Source organism: Pungitius pungitius, chromosome 19 (assembly GCF_949316345.1).
Source record: "Pungitius pungitius chromosome 19, fPunPun2.1, whole genome shotgun sequence".
Classification (NCBI taxonomy): domain Eukaryota; kingdom Metazoa; phylum Chordata; class Actinopteri; order Perciformes; family Gasterosteidae; genus Pungitius; species Pungitius pungitius.
In genome coordinates this window covers 9,669,405-9,684,235 of record NC_084918.1, presented here as the reverse complement: position 1 = coordinate 9,684,235, position 14,831 = coordinate 9,669,405, and the positions used below count along the sequence as shown (strand labels likewise).

At 42.2% G+C, this 14,831-nt stretch overlaps 1 protein-coding gene across 1 annotated transcript in view; it reads left to right on the top strand.

Annotated features, from left to right (window-relative positions):
• The window catches only part of ctnnd2a (catenin (cadherin-associated protein), delta 2a), a 221,281-nt gene that overhangs the window by 65,268 nt on the left and 141,182 nt on the right, over positions 1-14,831 (top strand). Inside the window, exon 3 of the mRNA XM_037455312.2 lies at positions 858-970. Coding sequence (XP_037311209.2) covers positions 858-970 — 113 coding nt within the window. The remainder of the gene's footprint in view (positions 1-857; positions 971-14,831) is intronic.

Sequence of the window (14,831 nt, the reverse complement as noted above, 5' to 3'; positions counted from 1 at the left end):
AGTCCCTCAAAATATTTACAAAATGTAACTCTAGAATGAAGAATATGAAGGCAAATATTAGAACAGCTTGTCAAGTTCAGAAAATCACCCTTTAAAAACAGAAAAAGACAACAACCGTGCCATATTATGATTCTAAGAGATCTAAAATCTCAAGCTTCTTTTATGAGCTGCAGTGAAGAAAAAAACATAACATTTTTGTTTACACTTCTAATCTACTTTTTTAAGAATGTGTCATTTTTCAAACGTGAAATTCTTTTTCATGGACGAAACAGGAAAACAAAGGGATTCCACCGCGCTGTTCATGAGACAGATTCACAGCTTGTAACCCGGTCTCAGGTGGAGTGCTTCAACCGCTCCGATTGACAACCCCCTCCCTACTTCACAGCAGATGGGATTAAAGGACTCTTTTTTGCTCACACATTTAGAACACTTTTAACCAGCCTCTCTGCCTCACGCCTTTTCTCACCTGTCAATCCCGTTCATGTTAATGATCACACTTCATTTTTAGCTTTCGCGTCGCTGTCAGCCAGCCTTAAGCTGCTTCCGTGATCTGCTGCTGACAATACTTCACTTCTCTCTGATTCACACTGAAATACCCTTTCTGCTTCCGTTCGGTGGCTTTCAAAGGAAAAAGGGAACGTAGCTTTTTGATGGTTTTGACACCCGTCACTCCATCAATGACCAGTCCGATGTGAAATGAAAGTTTATTTTTGTTGTGGTGTAGAATAGAAGTACTATTGAGTTTCCTTTCTTTAGCTCCAGTTCCGGACTTCCGCGCCTTCCCTCGCTCGCCCGCTCCCGTTCTTTCTCACTGTCGTTAACGCACGCTCCCTCTCCCTCCTCCTCTTCCTCCCCAGGAGCTTCAGTTCGAGCGCCTCACCAGGGAACTTGAGGCCGAGCGTCAGATTGTCGCCACCCAGCTGGAGAGGTGCAAGCTGGGATCAGAGGCGGGGAGCATGAGCAGCATCAGGTAACATGGAAGCCCCTGTTGTTGCGGGGTGGTGGGGACGCGGTTACGCATCTTTTGTGCGCGGCGGGTGGGGTTATCGTGTGAGAAGGAGACAGCTGGTGAGATGGGGGACAACACTGAGCTCTACAGGCAGATTCAAACACAGGAATAGACGCAGTTCCGCTCAAGTGAAAATCACATCAGTGGTGTTACATGGGGCTAAATCACACCTTTTACACACATTCACGTTGCAGAGAGACGCATGACATAACGATTTGAGAATAGGATAGCACTTTTCACAACTGCACATGCATACACACTCACGTACTGCACTGACACATTACAGCTGCCCGTGGGTCACATGAGGGGGTGGCAACGCACAGGGTGAAAACACACGCGGCACCCCACACATGTGCATGGTTACAAAAAGTCCTCTTGGGGACTCCGCTTTGCCACGGAGACTCACCGCTAGTCTTCCTGAAACCGCTTTAATTACATTAATTAAAGCATTTCAGCCACAGCGCTGAAAGCCTTCAAAATACTTAATTATGTTCCCCGATTATAAGTCTGACCTTTCTGTTGCCAAATGTATTTTCAGATGAGGGAAAGAGAGCCCTTAATGAAAGGGGGAGCAAAGATGAGGGAAGGGTGGATGGAGGAGATGAGATGAACGCGACTAGCATGCTAATTTGTTTAAACCTTGAGCTGGGTATCTGGCCCTCTCCTCCCACTGAGGATCATTGTCTCTTCAAATGTTCATTTGCAAAGGCTTCGCCTCCCCTTAAATAAAATTCCTGGTGAAAAGTAAAGTTAGTCACAGTGTGTATGTGTGTTTTGTTTTGCATGATTTTCTTCTGTCAAAGAGTCAGGTTCATACGAATTCATCATCCCTCTGACTCCCTCAGGCTGCTTGTTCCCTAAGTACACAAGCCTGAGTGGAGGAGGAGGAACCTTCCCAGTTCATTCTCCTTGTTCCAGCTTTCTTTGACTTTTTTTCTCAAAAGTTTGGAAGTTTGCTTCCTGGGTATATTTTGAGCTTCTATTATTTGTTAATATGCCAGGATGTTAAGTACTATAAATACAATATAACCTTTAGACAAGTAAATACTGTGACTAAAGTCAATATCATTGATTGGATTTGGGGTTTTTATTTGTTTCATTTATTATGTGTGTTTGGGTTGTGAATCAATCCGAACTGCCATGTGAGCCTGTTACTTACTTATAAAAACAGTTTTTATGTATCCCAAAGTATTTTAAGTTAATAAATGTAAACTATGAAAGATAAGTTATTAGATCAAATAATTGTCTCCAAACAACCCAGATGTGACTTAAAACTAGAGCTCAATTTAGATTAAATTCCATTTATGTATTAATTTGCCATGGATTTTAAGGTTTCAGTTCTACTCCTTTTTTTATACTTAACTGTTATTTTTTTTTTCATAATTCACCTTAAGTTAGCAAATTTAAAAACAGCTCCGTCAGCACTTGTAAATGATGAACCGCAGAAAGCAAAGACGTCATCTGAAGTCTTCTGCATGAAGTAAAAGTCATTGACAGGGACCCTTCACCAAGGTTTCATCTGAACTCGTGCATCTGTTTGGATGCATTTGCTTCGTGCTCGTGAGAAGGCCTGCTTGTTTTTGTGCCTGTGGGGCAATAGCCTGTCTGCTGTCAGGTCTGCTGTCTCATGGTCACATCATCTTACGATCATCACATCAGATATAGAGGATTGGTTTAGCTAAGCTTTTGTCTGCTGCCAGCTTACTATGTGCCACTGAGTCCACATCTGTCCCTGTATGCACCCAAATATGTCAATGCATGTCAACTAAAATATTTGATGTGATTAGCCCTCCCTTTTGTGCTTTTATTTTAATGTCATTTTGATTGACACTATTCTTCATGCAGATTCCAACGGAGCCAGATTTTTTTCCAAAGCTTAAATATAGATTTTAGCGCCTGCAATGTAACAAAGAATGATCATAGAAAGTGTGATTCTATTCAAAGAGACAGAGCTAACCTCTCCCATGGTCTCCAACATCACCACTCATTTCCCTCCCCTTTATCAGGTTCTCAGTGACAGGCAGCGGCTAAATATAGAGTGCATTGACTGCCTCTGTTATATTAAAGCACTAGGAAACAATTAAGGGTGTTGGATTGGGAAAAAGGGTGACAGCTACCAATAGGCAGACAAACAATGGGGGTCTTTTATAAATTGCACATAGTATCTTTATTCGACATTTATGAAAAAACATACTCACATCCTTCTAGTTATATCTCCCTGTCTCTATATTGTCTTTAAAAAAGTTAACGGTTAAAAAGGTTTCCTGTTGGCTTTGAGAGTCCTGTGTGTGTGTCATCGTTATTCTAGGTGTGTGGTATTTTGTATGCACTGTTTGTTGGTTCGTATCGCACATGCTTGGAGCGAGTTTCTGTGTTTGTATTTGCGTCTCCCTGTGTTTTACTGGCAGCCGCTGCGAGCCTGCGTGTCCTTAGTTTTGTTCCGCTCGATAAAGCAATTCAGGCATCTCATAGGACTCCTCCTCGTAGCTGAGGACCCGAGAAAATGCCTTATTGTGTTGCAGAAACCCAGAGCATTACTGGCTAACATCTGTTCACACTGTGAACTGTTGGCATGCGACGCAACACTTTACACGAAGGGAAGAGATATGGGTGCACATACGCGCTGACACACACACACGTAGACTCCAAACACCATGCCGGGACTCATTTATCATTTCACCAACATTAGTGGTAAGTGGCAGCCAGTGGGAAACATTTGCTCCTGCTGTCTTTTCTGCCTGACTGGCTGTGCAGCTCAAGCCTTCAGTGCTCTTTTAAAGGGCTAAACCACAACATTTATGGATGATGTATTTTAATTAGTATTCATCTATTTTTTTTACAGATACAGGGACTCTGCAGCAGACAGTGATACAATACCAAAAGATCTAGGGTTGAGAATAGGATGTGTGAGTCTTTCCAGGGGCGTAGAAGCAGGGTGTAACACCTCCAACAGCAATAACAGTTTTCTGTAAGTACTCCAAGTGCTACAGGATGTTCAATTTGTTGGGTTGTAAATCATTTGATTGTGGTATCAACCGAGACCTGAACCCTATTTCCAAATCACTGAAGGCCACATCATTGGAACTACATCAAAAGTCCCATGGCCGTCGTCTGCCTTACTTTGACCTTGCAGGGAATTCTGGGACATATTATCGGTGCATTGAAGCGCTGCCTGATGTCACTGTTGAGGAAATGATGTGTATAGCCAACCAGATGTGTCCAAATCTAATCATGACGTGGATTACCAAGGCCATAAGTGTCACTTACAAGGTTGGATGAATGTATTTATATTGTTGTGATATTACACTGGCTGCTAGCAAGTATGCTACCGACTTATTACATTGTCGCTACTTTTTGGGAGTATCTTTATAAACACGTGATATAAAAGGTGAAGAATTGTAGATATTACAGAAATCACTAACGCTTTGAAACAAACAATGCACAGTGAGACAGAGACAGAGTGCAGTTGTTGTAAAGCCGTGTCATTAAAGAAAAAAGGAGTAGCGAATCCATTATGATTTGCCAGTTATTATAAAGCAAGGTCGTGTCAGATAATAGGAATCCAAGCCGAGGCAGGCGGCCCCTCGGTTGATATGCAGATGACAAGCAAACTTGAGCGAAACAAATGTCACCTCTAAACGAGTGTTTTGTTGTGCTTAATGGAATTTTTAGCGTTTACTGGAGAGATGAGAGTACATCAGGCAATTCAGAAAGAGCAAAGAAGAGAGAGACAGAAGGACAGCCGCTAGGAGGAAAGAGAGAGAAAGGGATAGATGACTAATAAAGAGCTTTCATTACCCTTAAGCAACCACAGAATAGGGTTGTTGATTTATTATTTCTTCATTTTCTTCTCTCTCTCTCTTTGCTTGTTTTCATTGTCTCCTTGTCTCTGGAAGTATTCTTTCTTTTACTTTACACATCTTTTTCATTATATTTTTCATACGATCGAACTGAACCGTCTCAATGTATTCACTTAATTACAGCAGAGGATATATTGGATACTATAGGTATTGTGTGTATGTGTATTTGGGTCTGTGGGACAATCACTCAGTGCCACCTCTGTTAACCAGACATTCCCTTCGGCCCTATCACTTATGTATCCCACTGTCATGTATTTATGATGCTCACGGGTGGAGCATGTGGATTATGTATATTTTGTAAACTGACAGATCCTTCCTTCAGGCCTCACTAATATTTATGGTTTATGCGATGAGGAATTGCAATGTGGAGGGAAAGGAAGAGAACACAATCTCCTTCATAAAAGTAACTGATATGCACCAAAATGAATATATGCAGAAGGCACTGGCCGACTCGGGCCCAACGTCCCAACCCAAAAGCATGCATGGATAATAAACATCTGCACCGGAACACATGTTTTCATACAAGCACCTGTTGGAATGCAGGAACACTGCTGGTGTGTGCGTGTGTGTTTGAATTCAGCTGTTTGCATGGCATGTTGAAGAGATACACTTTCTGAGACAAGAGTGTGTACGTGTGGGTTTGTGTGAGTGACAGTGAAAGAGAGGGAGAGGGAGAGGGAGGGATGTACGGGAGAGAGCAAGGTGTAAAGTTCATGTCCTGAGGCAGCAACAACTTTCTGTTTGTGATGTTCACATCGGCCCAAAGGCCCCTGGGTAAGGTCAGAGAAAGGTAAGGCCTTAGTGCCCAAGTGTGTGCGTGTGTTTGCATGTGTGTGTGTGTGTGTTTGCATGCGTGTGTGTGTGCGCGTGCGTTCTTAATGAGAGAGCGAGAGACAGAGAGAGAGAGAGAGAACAAAAGCAATGAGTCACCACACACTCATTCTTGCCTTGCTGTGCGTTGGTGTCAGTCCCAAAGCCCATATGAGACTATTTATTCTAATCAAGCTGTGACATTTAGTTCCACACCAGCAGGGACCAGTCCTTGTGCCGCGTGATGCCAACAGACCCGCACATTTTCTCACCCACCTCATCAACAGTTGATCAAAGTGTTCATGAAACAGTGCAAGAAACATTTGGACTGTCATCGGTCAAAAAAAGACTTTGTGACCTTGAAAGGTTACCATAAATGATCCTGTGAGAAACATTAACTGCTGGATACAGCTTCATAGAAGTCTATCCAGTATTTTTCATTTAATAGTACTTGAATTCAAAAAGTTAAAACATTTTTAACTGGGCGCTAGTGGAAAAGTCAGGGGATCACATCTTGTGTGGGTGAATGTCTGGACAAACCTTCACCACTATGTCAAAACGTTGTCCTTCAGTCTGGACCAAAGTGAAGTCAATGACTGACATTGCCATCTCTGCATTTTCTATTTAAAGTTTACATTAGTTTGAATTGATTTTACAAACATTGGTTATTTTGTGATTTCGGCGTGTCCATTACGTTCAAGCGGCTTTTAGACTCCGTCATGCAATTGTTATTTTTACTGGTTATTTCTGTACCCTCTCTAAAAAACTATCCAATTACATTCCTTTATCTTACTATACCCCACTCTGGTCTCCTGCGTATGGTGATAATGGAGGGATCCATCACACCATTAGCTGCAGGCGGTTTTATAAGCTCAGCAAAATGCTGCATAGAGATAACTTAAATGATATGCCGCTGCATTATACCTTAAAATACGCCTTGTGTTTGGGCCTGTGTGTGTGTGTGTGAGTGATGATGATACTGCGAGTCACGCTCCCCCCTAATGACTGATGATGCTTTTCCAAAGGGGAGAGGAGAAAAATGGTGCCAGGTGGCGACATCTCTCACACCACTGTCGTCTCCACTCTTTATCTTTCTGTCTTTCTGTTTCATCCTTTCCTCTATATATCCGTCTTCGCTCTTAAATTACATCTTGACCCTTCACATTTTAGAGGGTGGATCCCCTTTTCTTCACATTTCCCACATTTCACTTTATTTAGCGAAACCCTAACTTTGACTTTGCGTTTCCTTTAAATTGTTTATTGTATTCAGCAGCCAGGTATATTGTTTTGCATTTGGATATTTGATGTTGCAAAAAAAAAACAAATGCCCTTTTTTCTCAAAAGACCAACACATGGAAAGGGATTTAGGGATTGATTGTTACTTTAAGGACACCTAAGTTCAGCAAGCGAATGCCAAGTATAGTTAGAGCTTTAATTTAGTTTGTCGAGTCAGTCAGAGGCCGATCGCTTGAACAGAAGCCAGAAAAAGGAAAGGCCTGCTTCTTCTAGATGTTTAACGTAGAGAAACCATCTGACTAAATGTGAAGCCAAACGGGGCGCTTCTGAAATTCTTTGTCGTGATCCATCCCTACACCTTAACTCTTTTACTCTGAGGGAAGGGTCCCTGTCTTATTCTTCTGCTCTTAGAATAACTATTATTCATATCTTTAATCCGTGTGATTGTGGAACTGATTTCTAAATTTTGCACAGACAGAAAATGAGACGGCCTAATTCTAATTGCATAGTGGCCTCAGTCAAGCTTCCCCGGGTGTCCATGCTTGCCTGTGACATCCTGTTACTTTACCCTGTTGTTCTTTCTTCCAATGTGTCACATGATTCCCCCTCCGTTTTTAGAATTACGTCCCCATGTCATTCCAGCTGTAGGTGTGAAGCCGAATAGATAATAGGCCATGTTTATTCCTGTAGGAGTCCGCAGCTGGTGACTCCCATGTCAGTGGAAAGGAGACGGAGGCCTTGAGGGCCAACAGCAGCAGCGTGTGCATGCATTTGCATGTGTGTATCCGTACCCTTGTGTGTGCATCCTCATGCTGGGGGGAATCGGGGCTATTTGGTTCATTAGACATGCAAATGCATGCTTATCATCCCTCAACACCAGATAGTGGTGAGAATAGATAACAACCAACCAAATGATGCCAGAGAGGCAGACAGAGACAAACAAACAGTGAGAGTGTGACAGAAAGAAGCCGAGAGAAAAATACCGAGACAAAACCCTGTGAGATACCAAAAAAAAAGACAGGCAAAAGCAAGCTGTGGAGATGGAAGGGAGAAAAGAGGATGAGAAGCACAGAGAGACCAAAGAGAAATGAGCTTATTAAAAAATGCTGTGCGAGGTAATGTCTCCCCAGAGCTTATATAATAGGACACCTGATGGCTATTTGAACACTTTTTTTTTACAGCAATAGACATAATAATGCTGCATGATGATATTTTATCAGTGTGTAGAGGGTTTGTCACTCATTCATCAGTTATTTGCCAGAGAGCTCTGATAACCTTTAAACAAAATGCAGAATAGGACGCATCTCACTCTCCTCACTCCCACTTGGCAGGATTTAACATATATACAGATAGAGGCCAGAACAAGTGGATACATATGTTACTGACTTGATTGGATGATGAGGTGATTGGTGCCATGTTGTTCCATCTGTGTTTCTTTGCTGATGTATTTCTTCCTGATCTGTGCTGAAGAGGCTCTACTTTGCGGTGAAGTTCTCTGATCTCAACACATGAAACTTTCAGTTTGTGTGTGCACCATTAGGTTCAGAACTCCCTCTGAAGCTTATAGTGATTGTGAGCGAGTGTGTGTATGTATCCGTGTAGGCACTTATTAGCATGCGTTTATGTGGGATTATGCTCTCTGCGATGCTGTCAATTTGCAGAGATTTGCAGAAAATATGCGTGTGTGCATTCATCCATACAGAGGTCCTGAGATGTTTTGTTGACCGGACTCTCATAGGACATGACAGGTTACTACGGCCCCTTTTTTAATATGCGATGCTCGCAGGTGTGTGTTTGTGTGTGTCTATGAAGGATCACCCTTGAGAGACGCACCGCTCTGCGGTCTTGTAGGCATGTATTTTTCTGTACTTAAGTATGTGTGTGTATAGTCACAGTGTGAGAACAGGTTTCCATTTAACAGGATTTAAGTTAGCTGGTTTCAAAGACGCTAACTCTAATTCACAACAGTTACGGTCGAATACCCAGTGATCACTGTCGAGATGCATTATACAAAACTTAATTTTTACAAGATGAGAGAGGAAGTGAGGGAGGAAGCACGGAGATAGTAGCAGATGTGAGGGCAGAGGATTCAAGAGTAAAGAAGAGGAAAGGTGAGAGGTTGAGGTAGGCGATGAGGAGTTGATGTAAGCAATAATATATTTCTCAAATATTATTGGGGCAAAAGGACTATCTGGAAGCAGAGGCAGTGATGAAGTAAAATGTGCATGGAAATTAACATGCAGGGCTTATGAACATGACCATTCTCAAGTTCATGTCCTCTTACTGATGTCTTCAAACAAGTGGGTGCTCGAGGGCCTCAGAAAGCTGTGTGTTTGTGTGTGTGTTTGTCCGAGTGAGAGAGAGAGAGACTACGAGGGTGAGGGTAAGAGAGAAATAATACAAGGCAGTTCGTCCTCTCAAGGCATCATACCCTGAGGCCAAATGAATCAATGCCCGAAGCAGTTTGAGAAGAAGATTTCATGGTGGAGGCTGTTCAGGTGATCGGTTGTGTGTGTGTGTGTGTGTGTGTGTGTGTGTGTGTGTGTGCTATCTGCTTGCACTCATCTGTGCCTGGTCTATTCTTTTCCCAAGTTCCTCACACCACACCAACACTTTGTCATTAATACGCAACAGTGTGATAACAAACAAAGTTTCCAAATTTTTACTGTGCAGTTTTAACTCTGCTGCCTATGTAAATACTTTTTTTAACCACTTCCACAAAAAGATCATTGAGATAGAAAGCAGTGCATGCACCTTCTTGTACAGAGTATCATGTTTCCTGAAAGACTTCAAAGTGGATTCAGATGGACACAGTGAGGCTAGCAAGTTATTTCCTGTGGGCCAGGGGTTGGATGTGGTTGGATGTGGTTGGATGTCTTCCCAACAGTCATTATATATATATATATTAAAACCTACACAATTCAGATGAATTTCTGTGGAGAACCATTTGCGTTTCAACACGTATACGAATGATGCGAAGAGAAGGGTCAGTGTGACATCCAATGTGAATTTACACTGTTCCAATATTAACCCTAAAGTATTTCAAACAGGGTTTTTTTGTATAGTTGTTGGTTTGTAATAACAGTGGACATTTGCATTGATAAACTCAAACTCTTCAATATGCTGATCTGCTCTCAGGTTCCAGCCCACAGGTAACTCTCCTCGTTAAATAGCATAAAAAATGTTATGTTTCTGTACTGTCCTCTAGATGAGATGCTGTTTTTATAGGAGATGCAAAAAAATGTTTTTCATTGGATGGAAAAATCATCATATTGAACAAGGAAGGGATCTTGATCACTTAAAAAGGCACGCTAAATTGATACAGAAATATATGTTGTAAAAAGCATAGCAAGAAGCACCACCTGCACATAGTTTACAACAAATGGAGTAAATTAAGAGGAAAGTAGCACAGGACTTGGCGATGGGAGACTCCTGGCCCCTGTCAAGTGCTATTTTTTTCAATGTTTTCTGTTTGCTTTTGTTAAAATCAACTTGATATTGCCAAGAAATATCATCCGCACTGACGTATTTTACAATACAAGCTTCCTATTTGACCCAGTCACTGAATCATAACATCTTTTTTGCCTTCTTTTTTAAGGTGTTGACACATTGAAAATGGTGCAAGTTAGCTGCACTCTGTTAGCCAGATGGTGTGTGTGCGTGTGTGTCTGTGTGTGTGTGTGTGTGTGTGTGTGTGTGTGTGTGTGTGTGTGTGTGTGTGTGTGTGTGTGTGTGTGTGTGTGCTTGCGAACGAGACAAATATTTCGAAAGCCAGACTCTCCCACCAGTTAATTAAAACCTCAGTCCCAGGCTGCTCAGTGTTACGTCACATCATTCCCATCGATCAATAAAACATATACATGCATATAAACATTCCCACGTAGCGAATGTATAATTCATGTAGGCTTGGTGGAACGCCTCATTGCGGCGCACACCTGCAGACGCACTTATCCCCCCCCTGTCTTTGGCTGTATCGTCCCAGCACTTCCCCTCCCTGTGATTTCAATGGTCTGGCCCGCGTTCGATCGAAGTTTGCAGCCTGAAATGAGTTTGACACCCCTGCGGTAAAGAGGAATGTGAAAAACGGATGAATGACAAGTACACGCTACCTGACCATTGTTTTCAGACATAGCTTTGGGGGAACGGGTTGAAAGGGGAATGTTTAAAATAATGCTTGAATGCATCCCAGGAGCTTGCCATTTTGTGAGGAGTACAATACGTCCACTTAAAGACTCGTTGAAATCACACAAATGCCATATTGACACAATAAATGATCCCGAATTGAAATTATTGGAACGACATTAGCATTCAGAGTTTCGCTGGGTGGCCAGATTGAACTCGCAGATCAGTCTTATTACCGAACACGGATGGCACAAATCTCCCTGTAACAAGATCAGTGTCTGTCACCAACCGTTTTCTCAGCTAAAATGTACTGCTGCTTCCTCTGATCTGACATGTTAAATATTGCCCTTGGTTTTATTTAAGTCACGTCATTTTCTCTGCGTGTGTGCTTTTTTGAATCAGAACTATGCCGCGCTTTAACCGGTTTGTCCTAAATTGTGAACATTCAGAGTATGAGGCTCAAGCTGAGCCATTACCCTGATCACACAGTCAAGCAGCGACAGTTCCTATGAGGTGTAAGATTACAAGTGGCTGTGTGAAGCCACAGAGTATTGGTAATTGGTCTCATGGGGGCCTCAAAGAGAGAGCGTGTGTAAGGAGAATAACCTCTCCCCTCCTTGTCTGTTCAGCCAAATATTGTACACAGACACGCAAAAATACACACACACACACACATATATATATATATTTCTCCACTGGAGTGGAAGCTGCTGAGAGTGACTCTGTGATTCCCAGTAAATCATTGGTTATATTATCCCCGGGGGGATTTAGACTTAGAGATGTCCTACCCACCCATGACATCACATTACTGTCCTTCACTGTGAGTCTGTGTGTGTGTGTGTGTGTGTGTCTGTCATATCAACACATGTGTTTGAGTTTCACAGTCCATGACGGGCTGCAGGAGTTTACAATACTTTTTTTGGACAGGACACAGATGGTGGGATCTTGCTTGTTGTTTTAAAAAATATATATATACGCTTACACATAAGAACAGAACGTACCCCCTTCCAACCAGTGGATGAGACGAAAAAAAGACAATAAAAGTGTGAAATTGCTAAAAGTGCAAAAAAGTTTTGAAAGTGTTCCATCACTTCATGAGAATAATATGTCAGGAGTGGGAATCCAACTTGTGTGTCGGGTCACAATAAAGCAAAACTTTCACAGTGAAACGTCGGACTAAATGATCTGAGAGCACATTCCACTTCACGAGCAGCAAGTTTTCCAAGTGTTCTGATGATTGAATGCACACTGTTCAGATCTCAGTTAGAGCCGGCGACAGTCCTGCTTGTATAAATCCATCATCAGTGACTCCCGCTGCGTGAGGCCAAACTGTCTCTCGCTGTGAGCCTCTGACACAACTGACAAATGATGACGGCTGCGTGTGTTTTTATCTTTGGCCTCTGTCATCTGTGTTCATCCCATGCTGCTGGTCTAATAATTGGTTCTCATACAGTGGTGTGGGAGCATGATCATTGGGTTTGACATCACGTAGAATATTAGTACATGTTTTTTTCCCCTGCAATGCAACCGGAAAAACTGTCATCTTCATCCCTTTTGATTTGTTTTAAACGGGCTGTGCTTTGTTTTCGGGGAGTTACTGTTTCTCAGTTTAGTTTTTTTTTTTCGGGCCAGCAGCGCGCTGGTACATCATTTGTCCTTTCAACTTTAATTTGCTGGTTTACTTAGCAGCCCCGTGGTATCATTATTCATATGTAAATTACGACTGTTACGCCAATCATCATCTCGTGGGATTATGATTCCGTCATAGCTGAAGTGCATGGCTTTAATTTAATGTTGTTGATGGAATTGTTAAAAGTTTTGGTTTTACACCGCTTGGTAGGTGTGGAAAAAATGCATACCAACAGAACATTTAAAATCGGTTGAACAAGGCAAAGTATGAGAGGCAAGAGCGTGTGGACGCTCAATGCATTCGCCTGCAGCCCGTAATAAAGGGCTTTACTTACTGCAGTAGAGTGCAGCATGTGTCTTTATCTGATCTGACTCTAAACACTGCTGTGCATGTGCATGTAATACATGTTCGCTTATAGGGCTCCTGGGTCTCTACTCTAAAATTTAAAAGTAGAGTAGGCAGAATCCAGCTCTCAAATAATAGTGTGCTGATTGTGCCAAAAGTGAAGCAAAGGTTAGAATACTGTACTTTAATCGTGAGGATCCAGCTTATCTCATCAATAAGACTAATATTTTAAAATTGACTCCTGCCGTCTGTCGCGCAAATTTTATTATATTGTTCAGTAATCTACCAAAAGTGAAACTTTTGCTTCTAACATTTCATAACGTGTGCAGTGGAGCTTTTAATCTCCAGCTGAACACCATGTCACGACAGTCTTGCTGCAGTGAGCCATTTTAGATGAGTATAAATATGAGACAGTCCCCGTCTGTGAGGAGTACAATAAAACAGGGCGCACCCAGTGTCAGGCCTCCAGTCCCTGGTGAATTATGCACAGAGGTATTCTGTCATTATCTCTGCTGGTGCAAACCTGCGATATCCAACCTATCATAATAACTATAATAGCTTGGTGATTCAGACACGCGGCAGATGTTCCTGAGGTGAAACAGTGATACCAGCAGGTGCAGCTCATAGTGGGAACCCACATTTAACGCATGCATGTACACAGACAGACACACACACACACACACAGGATTAACTTACGTCTCAGACGGCACGCATGAAGGCACGCTCGTACATACTTGAGACACATGCCCAGTTGTGCCTGTGCAGGCCGATATTGCCGATCTATTACTAGCATTGTGTGTAATCTTTCTTGAGCGCGGCCTTTCTGAAACAATTCCGTCTCTGAAAATTGTTTATGTTGTATGAACGCTCCGTTTTGAAAGAAAGTCTTTCTCTAGGATCTAATGGGGACATTGAATCTTTGTGTGATGGATCAGGATTTCCATTATCTTCTTGGCAATGTCTCAAAACAAAACAATCAATCTTTGCAGTGGTCTGTAAACATTGAAGATTCACTACACCACGCCGCTGTTAAAGAGTCCAGGCTAAACATCTGCATAACAAGAGTGCACAGGACTTGAAAGGCTCTGGAGGAGAAAGCTGCAGAGAGTTGAAATGGTTTTGGTTTTGTTTTGTTTTTTTCGCAGCAGCTGTCAGTAGTCGGGTTTTAAAAGTAAATTCAGTGAACACTTTGACGAGACAATTCTCTTCCGTCCTGACTGTTGAACCGTCACTCAGCTGTCATTTCCACAAAAGTTTTTTCCTCGGCCTTGTTGTGAGTACAATAGACTTCTTTCTGAATAGAGTATCAGGGCACTCGCACATGGGTGTGTACATACGCACACATATCAAGAGACACGCATGCTGTATATACTGAACACATACACAGACAAAAAACACTTTCTTACCAGCGCTTTCTCTCGACATATTGCGTGTCCTTTCTGAACACAAAGCCTATTTCAAATCTCTCTCTCTCAAACACACACACACCTACACACACATCCTCTCCAGCTCACATCCATTATGAAAGCCAAATACTCTGCCTTGATTGGCAGATAACCGTTATAGTGTCAAACTGTCATGCTGACAATGATAAAGTACAAAACGGTTGTTATGACAACCACCGGTGGGTAGATAACCGTCTATACAATAGACCTCTAAAAAAGAGGCAGCTCCAAGCCTTAAAGTGAGTTTGCCTATCGATACCTTGGGAGCCAATCCCTGGAAAGAATCAGTTATGTCAGATGAAAGCTCATAAAGTTTTCAGATTAATGTGGTTGTACACTGTCCAATACTGTAAATCTGTAAAGTTATATGTCGT